The 11939-nt window shown below is 60.9% G+C and overlaps 1 protein-coding gene across 1 annotated transcript in view; it reads right to left on the bottom strand.

Annotated features, from left to right (window-relative positions):
• Positions 1-2138, bottom strand: part of LOC137466450 (helicase SRCAP-like) — a gene marked incomplete at its 3' end in the record, with an annotated part of 29298 nt that extends 27160 nt beyond the window's left edge. The window contains exon 1 of the mRNA XM_068178174.1: positions 2090-2138. Coding sequence (XP_068034275.1) covers positions 2090-2138 — 49 coding nt within the window. The remainder of the gene's footprint in view (positions 1-2089) is intronic.
• Positions 2139-11939: the final 9801 nt, after the last annotated feature.

Genomic DNA, 11939 nt, shown 5'->3' with positions numbered 1-11939 from the left:
GCACACCTGGGCACACCTGGGATAGAGCTGGGCACACCTGGGATAGACCTGGGATTAACCTGGGATTGACCTGGGATAGACCTGGGCACACCTGGGCACACCTGGGCACACCTGGGATAGACCTGGGATTAACCTGGGATTAACCTGGGATAAACCTGGGCACACCTGGCACACCTGGGCACACCTGGGATAGACCTGGGCACACCTGGGCACACCTGGGATAGATCTGGGCACACCTGGGCACACCTGGGCACACCTGGGATTAACCTGGGATTAACCTGGGATTAACCTGGGATAAACCTGGGCACACCTGGGCACACCTGGGCACACCTGGGATAAACCTGGGCACACCTGGGCACACCTGGGGGCACCAGGGCACACCTGGGCACACCTGGGGGCACCTGGGCACACCTGGGATAGACCTGGGATTAACCTGGGATAGACCTGGGCACACCTGGGCACACCTGGGATAGACCTGGGATTAACCTGGGATAGACCTGGGCACACCTGGGCACACCTGGGGGCACCAGGACACACCTGGGCACACCTGGGGGCACCTGGGCACACCTGGGGTAGACCTGGGATTAACCTGGGCACACCTGGGATAGATCTGGGATAGACCTGGGCACACCTGGGCACACCGGGGATAGACCTGGGCACACCTGGGATTAACCTGGGATTAACCTGGGATTAACCTGGGATAAACCTGGGCACACCTGGGCACACCTGGGCACACCTGGGATAGACCTGGGATAAACCTGGGCACACCTGGGCACACCTTGGGATAGACCTGGGCACACCTGGGATTAACCTGGGATTAACCTGGGATAAACCTGGGCACACCTGGGCACAGCTGGGCACACCTGGGATAGACCTGGATAGACCTGGGATGAACCTGGGATAGACCTGGGCACACCTGGGCACACCTGGGGGCACCTGGGATAGACCTGGGATAGACCTGGGATTAACCTGGGGTAGACCTGGGCACACCTGGGCACACCTGGGCACACCTGGGATTAACCTGGGCACACCTGGGATTAACCTGGGATTAACCTGGGATTAACCTGGGATAAACCTGGGCACACCTGGGCACACCTGGGATAGACCTGGATGAACCTGGGATAGACCTGGGATAGACCTGGGATAGACCTGGGCACACCTGGGCACACCTGGGCACACCTGGGATAGACCTGGGATAGACCTGGGATTAACCTGGGATAAACCTGGGCACACCTGGGCACACCTGGGATAGACCTGGGATAGACCTGGGATTAACCTGGGATAAACCTGGGATAAACCTGGGCACACCTGGGCACACTGGGATAGATCTGGGCACACCTGGGCACACCTGGGCACACCTGGCACACCTGGGATTAACCTGGGCACACCTGGGATTAACCTGGGATTAACCTGGGATTAACCTGGGATAGACCTGGGCACACCTGGGGGCACCTGGGATAGACCTGGGATTAACCTGGGATTAACCTGGGCACACCTGGGCACACCTGGGCACACCTGGATTAACCTGGATTAACCTGGGATAGACCTGGGCACACCTGGGCACACCTGGGCACACCTGGGATAGACCTGGGATTAACCTGGGATTAACCTGGGATAGACCTGGGCACACCTGGGCACACCTGGGATAGACCTGGGGTAGACCTGGGGTAGACCTGGGCACACCTGGGCACACCTGGGCACACCTGGGATAGACCTGGGATTGACCTGGGCACACCTTGGGATAGACCTGGGGTAGACCTGGGGTAGACCTGGGCACACCTGGGCACACCTGGGCACACCTGGGATTAACCTGGGATAGACCTGGGCATACCTGGGGGCACCTGGGCACACCTGGGGTCACCTGGGCACACCTGGGCTAGACCTGGGCACACCTGGAAGGACCTGGGGGTACCTGGGATACGCCTGGGCACAGCTGGCAACTCCCGAGGTCGCTGTGGGGGTACCTGGGATGTACCTGGGGGTACCCGGCATGGACCTGAGATCACCCCAGGGGCACCTGGGCACACCTGGGCACACCTGGGGGTACCTGGGCACACCCGGGCACACCTGGTGTCACACCTGAGCTCACCTGGAGTCCCCTGGGCCATGGGGGAGCCCTGGGGATGCCCCGTGACCATTGGCGTGTGCCCAGGTGTGCTCAGGTGAACCCAGGTGTGCCCCAGCTGTGCCCAGGTGTGCCCAGGTGTGCCCCCAGGTGTGCTCAGGTGAACCCAGGTGTGCCCCAGCTGTGCCCAGGTGTGCCCAGGTGTGCCCCCAGGTGTGCTCAGGTGTACCCAGGTGAACCCAGGTGTGCCCCAGGTGTGCCCAGGTGAGCCGAGGTGTACTCAGGTGTGCCCCCAGGTGTGCCCAGGTGTGTCCCAGGTAACCCCAGGTGTGCCCAGCTGTGCCCAGGTGTGCCCAGGTGTGCCCCCAGGTGTGCTCAGGTGTACCCAGGTGTGCCCCCAGGTGTGCCCAGGTGTGCCCAGGAGTGCTCAGGTGTACCCAGGTGTGCCCCCAGGTGTGCCCAGGTGTGCCCAGGTGTGTCCCAGGTGCCCCCAGGTGTGCCCCAGGTGCCCCCAGGTGTGCTTAGGTGTACCCAGGTGTGCCCAGGTGTGCCCAGGTGTGCCCAGGTGTGCTCAGGTGTGCCCAGGTGTGCCCAGGTGAACTTTGGGGCCCCTCCCCTCCCCCCGCGCGCGTTTTGGGGCCAAAAGGGGAATTTTTTTTGTGTTTCTGCCCCGTTTCGGCTCCGTTTGGATAAAAAAATCTTCGAAAATCCCAAAAGTTTCCCGGGAATTTTTGGGAATGGCGTGGGGGAGGGGGGGATGGGCAGGGGGCGAATCCCATCATCCTCCGCGGCATAGCCAAGATGGCGGCGCCCGGGGGACAAGATGGCGGCGCGCAGAGTCTAATGCGGCCGTGGCTTCAAGATGGCGGCCTCCGCACCGGAAGTGCCAGAGAATACCGGAAGTACTGTGTGATGTTTTGGTGTGGCCACGCCTCATTTTCTTAGGCCACGCCCACAAAGGGGCGTGGCAACCAGCGGCACACTACCGGCTCTCTCCCTTCAACTCTCGCGAGATCTCGCGGGTGAGCTTGGAAAGGTGGAATGGGAGCGAAATCTCGCGAGAGTTTCCTTTCTAAGATATTAAAGATCTCGCGAGACTCGGGAGGGGAGGAAATGAAATCTCGCGAGAGCGGCCGTAGAAACGCGTGCAGGTCTCGCGAGATTTGGGGCCGATGAAGAGCCGGCGGGGGCGCTACGAAGGAAAGGCGCGGGAGAATTCTCGCGAGAACACCCACTGGGACGGACGGCAATCTCGCGAGACCTGCGTAAAAGAGCGGGAAGGAGGCGGGAGTGAGGGGAAAGCCTTGATTATCTGGGGGTACCGAAATCTCGCGAGAGGGCCCGTGGAGAGGCGGTGCGATCTCGCGAGACGTCGTGCGTCAGGAGGGCGGGGGAGGAAGGCCTGAGGGAGGAAGGAGGGGGCTGAAACACCGCGATAGCGGCCATAGGGAAGCGTTGCACTCTCGCGAGACTTTCCGCGGCGGGAGGGCGGCACAGAGCAGCGGGGGGAGAAGGCGAGTAAAGGCAGGGGCGGGCCGGGGTCTCGCGAGATCGCCCATTCAAACGCGCGGCGCTCTCGCGAGACTTCGCGTGGGGGGGGGGGCGGAGGGAGGGCGTGAAGGGTGGGGGGGGAGCGAGATCTCGCGAGATCGCCGTTCGACTCAATGGGAGATCTCGCGACATTTGGCGTGGCGGGAGGGCGGGAAGGAGGAGGGCGTGAGGGGGGGTGTAAAAGGCAAGAGATCTCGCGAGACCTCGCCCTGAGTTGCATCGCGATCTCGCGAGATCTGGCGTGGCGGGAGGGCTGGGAGGAGGAGCGGGGAGCTGGGGGGGGGGGGGTCGGTGGTCTTGTTCTCGCGAGATCTCGATGCGTCTCAATAGGAGCTCTCGCGAGATTTGAGGGGGGGGGCGGGTAAAGAGGGGCGGGAAAGGCGAAAGGCGGCGGGGGCGGGGCCTGGGGTGGGTGGGGGAGGGCGGCGTGCGAGATCTCGCGAGATCGCCCATTGGCGGAGCGCCGCGCTCTCGCGAGAGCGGGCCGGGCGCGCGCGCGGCCGCCGCCATTTGCCGGCGTCTCCCCTCAGCGGCGCGGACTCCATTTCCCGTGAGCCCTGAGGGCCCCGGGAGGGGGGGCCCGGGGGGGGGTTTTGGGGGTGCAGATTGTGTGGGGGGGGGGGGGGGGTGTCTCGGCGAAGGGGAGGGGGCACCCGGCCGCCATTTGGCGGTGGTGGAGGCGGAGCGGCAGCGGAGGCGCCTCCCCGGGGCACCCCCTCCCCTCACGGCCCGTCCCGTGCCCTCCTCCCGCCGCCGCCGCCTCCTCTTCCTCCTCCTCCTCCTCTTCCTCCGCTGTCGCCCTCACCCCACCCCCCCCTCCCCGTGAGGCGGCGGGACCGGCCGGGAGCGATCGGTAACGGGGGAGAGGGTGGGGGGGGTCGGGGTGAGGGGTGAGGGACCCCCGGTGTGGAGTGAGAGACCCCCGGTGAGGGGTGAGGGGTTCGGGACCCCCTGTGAGGAGTGAGAGACCCCCGGTGAGGGGTGAGGGACCCCGGTGAGGGACCCCGATGTGGGGTGTGGGGTGAGGGACCGCCTGTGAGGAGTGAGAGACCCCCGGTGAGGGGTGAGGGACCCCGGTGTGGAGTGAGGGGTGAGGGACCCCCTGTGAGGAGTGAGAGACCCCCGGTGTGGGGTGAGAGACCCCCGGTGAGGGCTTTAAGTGAGGGGTTCGGGACCCCCGGTGTGGGGTGAGGGACCCCGGTGTGAGGGGTGAGGGGTGAGGGACCCCGGTATGGGGTGAGGGGTGAGGGACCCCCGGTGAGGAGTGAGAGACCCCCGGTGTAGGGTGAGAGACCCCCGGTGAGGGCTTTGGGGTGAAGGGTGAGGGCTTCAGGACCCCCGGTGTGGGGTGAGGGACCCCGGTGTGGGGTGAGGGGTGAGGGACCCCCTGTGAGGAGTGAGAGACCCCCGGTGTGGGGTGAGGGACCCCGGTGAGGGGTGAGGGACCCCCTGTGAGGAGTGAGAGACCCCCGGTGTGGGGTGAGGGACCCCGGTGTGGGGTGAGGGGTGAGGGACCCCCTGTGAGGAGTGAGAGACCCCCAGTGTGGGGTGAGGGACCCCGGTGAGGGACCCCGGTGTGGGGTGAGGGACCTAGGGGTTTGGGGTCCCTGGTCTCAGTCAGGGGCTATGCGGGGTTTGGGGTCTCTGGTTTGGGGTTCCTGGTGTGGGTCAAGGGCTGTGCGGCGTTTGGGGTTTCTGGTGTGGGTCAGGAGCTGTGAGGGGTTTGGGGTTTCTGGTTTGGGGTTTGGGGTCTCTGGTTTGGGGTCCCTGGTGTGGGTGTGGGGCTGTGAGGGGTTTGGGGTCCCTGGTTTGGGGTTTGTGGTCCTTGGTTGGGGGTTTGGGGTCTCTGGTTTGGGGTCCCTGGTCTGGGTGTGGGGCTGTGAGGGGTTTGGGGTCTCTGGTTTGGGTTTTGGGGTCCCTGGTTGGGGGTTTGGGGTCCCTGGTTGGGGTTTTGGGGTCCCTGGTTGGGGGTTTGGGGTCCCTGGTTTGGGGTTTGGGGTCCTTGGTTGGGGGTTTGGGGTCTCTGGTTTGGGGACCCTCTGGGCCTCACACTGGGGACAGAGGTCTGAGAACCCCAGAAGGGGTTTGGGGTCCCAGTGTGGGGTCTGGGGTCACTTTGGGGTCCCAGTGTGGGGTCTGGGGTCAATTTGGGGTCCCAGTGTGGGGTCTGGGGTCAGTTTGGGGTCCCAGTGTGGGGTCTGGGGTCACTTTGGGGTCCCAGTGTGGGGTTTTGGGGTCACTTTGGGGTCCCAGTGTGGGGCCTGGGGTCACTTTGGGGTCCCATTGTGGGGTCTGGGGTCAGTTTGGGGTCCCAGTGTGGGGTTTTGGGGTCACTTTGGGGTCCCAGTGTGGGGTCTGGGGTCACTTTGGGGTCCCATTGTGGGGTCTGGGGTCAGTTTGGGGTCCCAGTGTGGGGTCTGGGGTCACCTTGGGGTCCCAGTGTGGGGTCTGGGGTCAGTTTGGGGTCCCAGTGTGGGGTCTGGGGTCACTTTGGGGTCTCAGTTTCAGTTTTGGGGTCACTTTGGGGTCTCAGTTTCAGTTTTGGGGTCACTTTGGGGTCCCAGTTTCAGTTTTGGGGTCACTTTGGGGTCCCAGTTTCAGGTTTGGGGTCAGTGTGGCGTTTTTGGGGGTTCATGTGTGGGTTTTGGGGTCTTTTTGTGGGGTTTTGGCGTCCCAGTTTCAAGTTTGGGGTCACTTTGGGGTTTTTGGGGTCCCTGTGTGGGGTTTTGGGGGTCATTTTGGGGTCTCAGTGTGGGGTCTGGGGTCACTTTGGGGTCCCAGTGTGGGGTTTTGGGGTCACTTTGGGGTCCCATTGTGGGGTCTGGGGTCAGTTTGGGGTCCCATTGTGGGGTCTGGGGTCACTTTGGGGTTTCAGTTTCAGTTTTGGGGTCATTTTGGGGTCCTAGTTTTAGGTCTGGGGTCACTTTGGGGTCCCAGTTTCAGGTTTGGGGTCAGTGTGGCGCTTTTGGGGGTTCTGCTGTGGGGTTTGGGGTCTTTTTGTGGGGTTTTGGGGTCCCAGTTTCAAGTTTGGGGTCACTTTGGGGTTTTTGGGGTCCCTGTGTGGGGTTTTGGGGGTCACTTTGGGGTCCCAGTGTGGGGTCTAGGGTCACTTTGGGGTCCCAGTGTGGGGTCTGGGGTCACTTTGGGGTCCCAGTGTGGGGTCTGGGGTCACTTTGGGGTCTCAGTTTCAGTTTTGGGGTCACTTTGGGGTCCTAGTGTTAGGTCTGGGGTCAGTTTGGGGTCCAAGTTTCAGGTTTGGGGTCAGTTTGGGGGTTTTGGGGTCCCTGTGTGGGGTTTTGGGGTCATTTTGTGGGGTTTTGGGGTCTCAGTTTCAAGTTTGGGGTCACTTTGGGGTCCCAGTGTGGGGTCTGGGGTCACTTTGGGGGTTTGGGTTCAGTTTGGGGTTTTTGGGGGGTTCTGCTGTGAGGTTTGGGGTCATTTTGTGGGGTTTTGGGGTCCCAGTTTGAAGTTTGGGGTCACTTTGGGTTTTTTGGGGTCCCTGTGTGGGGTTTTGGGGTCAGTTTGGGGTTTTTGGGGTCCCTGTGTGGGGTTTTGGGGGTCCAGGTTTGGGATTTGGGGTCATTTTGTGGGGTTTTGGGGGTCATTTTGTGGGGTTTTGGCGTCCCAGTTTCAAGTTTGGGGTCACTTTGGGGTTTTTGAGGTCCCAGTGTGGGATTTGGGGTAATTTTGTGGGGTTTTGGGGTCCCAGTTTGAAGTTTGGGGTCACTTTGGGGGTTTGGGTTCAGTTTGGGGTTTTTGGGGGGTCTGAGTTAGGGATTTGGGGTCATTTTGTGGGGTTTTGGGGTCCCAGTTTGAAGTTTGGGGTTTTTGGGGTCCCCGTTTGGGGTTTGGGGTCACTTTGGGGGTTTGGGTTCAGTTTGGGGTTTTTGGGGGGTTCTGCTGTGGGGTTTGGGGTCATTTTGTGGGGTTTTGGCGTCCCAGTTTCAAGTTTGGGGTCAGTTTGGGGTTTTTTGGGTCCCTGTGTGGGGTCTGGGGTCAGTTTTGGGGTCCCAGTTTCAAATTTGGGGTCACTTTGGGTTTTTGGGGTCCCTGTGTGGGTTTTGGGGTCATTTTGTGGGGTTTTGGGGTCCCAGTTTGAAGTTTGGGGTTTTTTGGGGTCCCGTTGTGGGGTTTTGGGGGGTCCAGGTTTGGGATTTGGGGTGATTTTGTGGGGTTTTGGGGTCCCAGTTTCAAGTTTTGGGTCACTTTGGGGTTTTGGGGTCCCTGTGTGGGGTTTTGGGGTCTCAGTTTGGGGTTTGGGGGTCATTTTGTGGGGTTTTGGGGTCCCAGTTTCAAGTTTTGGGTCACTTTGGGGTTTTGGGGTCCCTGTGTGGGGTTTTGGGGTTCCAATTTCAAGTTTGGGGTTTTGGGGGTCCCTGTGTGGGGTTTTGGGGTCCCTGTGTGGGTTTTGGGGTCACTTTGGGGATTTTTGGGGATTTTTGGGTTTTGGGGTCACTTTGGGGTCCCTGTGTGCATTTTTTGGGGTCACTGTGGGGATTTTTTGGGGTTTTTTTTTGGGTTTTGGGGTCATTTTTTGGGGGCACTTTGGGCATTTTTGGGGATTTTTGGGTTTTGGGGTCACTTTGGGGGTTTTTTTTGGGTTTTGGGGTTATTTTGTGGGGTTTTGGGGTCACTTTGGGCGTTTTTGGGTTTTTTTTGGGTTTTTGGGGTCACTTTGGGGATTTTGGGGGGTCCCTGTGTGGGGTTTTGGGGTCACTTTGTGAGTTTTTGGGGATTTTTTGTGTTTTGGGGTCACTTTGTGGTTTTTTGGGGTTTTGGGGTCATTTTGTGGGGTTTTTGGGGTCACTTTGGGGTTTTTGGGGTCACTTTGGGGGTTTTGGGGGATTTTTGGGTTTTGGGGTCACTTTGGGTTTTTTTTGTGTTTTGGGGTCACTTTGGGGGTTTTGGGGTCACTTTGGGGGTTTTGGGGTCACTTTGGGGGTTTTTGGGGGGTCCCTGTGTGGGGTTTTGGGGTCACTTTGGGGTTTTGGGGTCACTTTGGGGTTTTGGGGTCACTTTGGGGGTTTGGAGTTCCCTGTGTGGGGTTTTGGGGTCACTTTGGGGATTTTTGGGGATTTTTGGGTTTTGGGGTCACTTTGGGGTCCCTGTGTGCATTTTTTGGGGTCACTGTGGGGATTTTTTGGGTTTTTTTTTTGGGTTTTGGGGTCACTTTGGAGGTTTTGGGGTCACTGTGGGCATTTTTGGGGTTTTTTTTTGGGGTTTTGGGGTTATTTTGTGGGGTTTTGGGGTCACTTTGGGGGTTTTTGGGTTTTTTTGTGTTTTGGGGTCACTTTGGGGGTTTTTGGGGTCCCTGTGTGGAGTTTTGGGGTCACTTTGTGAGTTTTTGGGGATTTTTGGGTTTTGGGGTCACTTTGGGGTTTTGGGGTCACTTTGGGGATTTTGGGGTCACTTTGGAGTTTTGGGGTCACTTTGGGGGTTTTTGGGGTCCTTGTGTGGGGTTTTGGGGTCACTTTGGGGGTCTCACTTTGGTGTTTTGGGGTCACTGTGGGGATTTTTGGGATTTTTTTTGGGTTTTGGGCTCACTTTGGGCATTTTTGGGTCATTTTGGGGGTTTTTGGGGGTCCCTGTGTGGATTTTTGGGGTCACTGTGGGCATTTTTAGGGTTTTTTTTTTGAGTCTTGGGGTCATTTTGTGGGGTTTTGGGGTCACTTTGGGCGTTTTTGGGTTTTTTTGGGTTTTTGGGGTCACTTTGGGGATTTTGGGGGGTCCCTGTGTGGGGTTTTGGGGTCACTTTGTGAGTTTTTGGGGATTTTTGTGTTTTGGGGTCACTTTGGGGATTTTGGGGGGTCCCTGTGTGGGGTTTTGGGGTCACTTTGGGGGTTTTTGGGGATTTTTGGGTTTTGGGGTCACTTTGGGTGTTTTTGGGGATTTTTGGGTTTTGGGGTCACTTTGGGGTTTGGGGGGTCCCTGTGTGGGACAGGTGAGCCCAGGTGACCCCAAATCCAGGTGACCCCGATCCCCTCCCCCACAGCGGTGAGAGTTCAGAGAGCACCTGGGGTGGGACGGGAGGGGCAGGTGAGCTCAGGTGGGCTCAGGTGAGCTCAGGTGGGCCCCAGGTGAGCTCAGGTGTGCCCTCAGGTGGGCCCCAGGTGAGCTCAGGTGAGCTCAGGTACCCCCAGGTGAGCTCAGGTGAGCCCCCAGGTGAGCCCCAGGTGAGCTCAGGTACCCCAGGTGTGCCCAGGTGGGCTCAGGTACCCCCAGGTGAGCTCAGGTGAGCTCAGGTGTGCCCCCAGGTGAGCTCGGGTGTGCCCCCAGGTGTGCCCAGGTGTGCCCAGGTGTGCCCAGGTGAGCTCAGGTGTGCCCCCAGGTGAGCTCAGGTACCCCCAGGTGAGCTCAGGTGAGCTCAGGTGAGCCCCCAGGTGAGCTCAGGTGAGCCCCAGGTGAGCTCAGGTGAGCTCAGGTGTGCCCCCAGGTGAGCTCGGGTGTGCCCCCAGGTGTGCCCAGGTGAGCTCAGGTGAGCTCAGGTGTGCCCCCAGGTGTGCCCAGGTGTGCCCCCAGGTGTGCCCTGGTGAGCTCAGGTGTGCCCCCAGGTGTGCCCAGGTGAACCCCAGGTGAGCTCAGGTACCCCAGGTGTGCCCAGGTGAGCTCAGGTACCCCCAGGTGTACCCAGGTGGGCTCAGGTGTGCCCCCAGCTGAGCCCCAGGTGAGCTCAGGTGTGCCCCCAGGTGAGCTCAGGTACCCTCAGGTGAGCCCCAGGTGAGCTCAGGTACCCCAGGTGTGCCCAGGTGTGCCCAGGTGAGCTCAGGTACCCCAGGTGTGCCCAGGTGAGCTCAAGTGTGCCACCACGTGAGCTCAGGTGTGCCCCCAGGTGTGCCCAGGTGTGCCCAGGTGAGCCCCAGGTGAGCTCAGGTACCCCAGGTGTGCCCAGGTGAGCTCAGGTGAGCTCAGGTACCCCAGGTGTGCCTCCAGGTGAGCTCAGGTGTGCCCCCAGCTGAGCCCCAGGTGAGCTCAGGTGAGCCCCAGGTGTGCCCAGGTGAGCCCCAGGTGAGCTCAGGTGAGCTCAGGTGTGCCCCCAGGTGTGCCCAGGTGAACCCCAGGTGAGCTCAGGTACCCCAGGTGTGCCCTGGTGAGCTCAGGTGTGCCCACAGGTGAGCTCAGGTGAGCTCAGATCTCCTCCAGGTGGGCTCAGGTGCCCCCAGGTGTGCCCAGGTGGGCTCAGGATTTCTCGGGTGCCCCCAGGTGGGCTCAGGACCCCCCAGGTGGGCTCAGGACCCCCCAGGTGTGCCCAGGTGCGTTCCCCATCCCTGACTCACCTGTTCTGCTCTCCCCAGGTGCTCTCAGGTGCCCCCAGGTGCTCTCAGGTGTGCCCAGGACCCCCCCCCCCCAGGTACGTGCCCCACCCCTGGGTCCCCCAGGTACCCCCCAGGTGCTGCCAGGTGTGTCTCAGCCCCCCCAGGTGTGCTTAGAACCCCCCAGGTGTGTCCCAGGTGTGTCCCAGGTGTGTCCCACCTGTCCCCAGGTGTGTTTTGAACCCCCTGGGTGTGTCCCAGGTGTGTCCTTCACCTGCCCCCAGGTGTGTTTTGAACCCCCTGGGTGTGTCCCAGGTGTGTCTCACCTGTCCCCAGGTGTGTTTTGAACCCCCTGGGTGTGTCCCAGGTGTGTCCCACCTGTCCCCAGGTGTGTTTTGAACCCCCTGGGTGTGTCCCAGGTGTGTCTCACCTGTCCCCAGGTGTGTTTTGAACCCCCCCGGGTGTGTCCCAGGTGTGTATTACTTGGCCCTGGGTGTGTCCCAGGTGTGTCCCACCTGTCCCCAGGTGTGTTTTGAACCCCCTGGGTGTGTCCCAGGTGTGTCTCACCTGTCCCCAGGTGTGTCCCACCTGTCCCCAGGTGTGTCTCAGGTGTGTCTCACCTGTCCCTGGGTGTGTCCCAGGTGTGTCCCACCTGTCCCCAGGTGTGTTTTGAACCCCCTGGGTGTGTCCCAGGTGTGTCTCACCTGTCCCCAGGTGTGTCCCACCTGTCCCCAGGTGTGTCCCAGGTGTGTCTCACCTGTCCCCAGGTGTGTCCTAGGTGTGCCTTAGGCACCTGAGGTGTGTCTTACCTGTCTCAGGTGTGTCCCAGGTGTGTCCCACCTGTCCCCAGGTGTGCTTAGAACCCCCCAGGTGTGTCCCAGGTGTGTCCCTCACCTGTCCCCAGGTGTGCCTCACCTGTCCCTCACCTGTCCCCAGGTGTGCTGTCAGTTTCCCAGGTGTGTCTCACCTGTCCCCAGGTGTGTCTCAGGTGTGTCTCACCTGTCCCTCACCTGTCCCCAGGTGTGTCCCACCTGTCCCCAGGTGTGCCTCACCTGTGCCTCACCTGTCCCCAG

This window comes from Anomalospiza imberbis, unplaced genomic scaffold (genome assembly GCF_031753505.1).
Source record: "Anomalospiza imberbis isolate Cuckoo-Finch-1a 21T00152 unplaced genomic scaffold, ASM3175350v1 scaffold_214, whole genome shotgun sequence".
Taxonomy (NCBI): domain Eukaryota; kingdom Metazoa; phylum Chordata; class Aves; order Passeriformes; family Viduidae; genus Anomalospiza; species Anomalospiza imberbis.
Note: the sequence above shows the minus strand (reverse complement) of the source record. Positions and strands in the feature narration are given on the sequence as shown.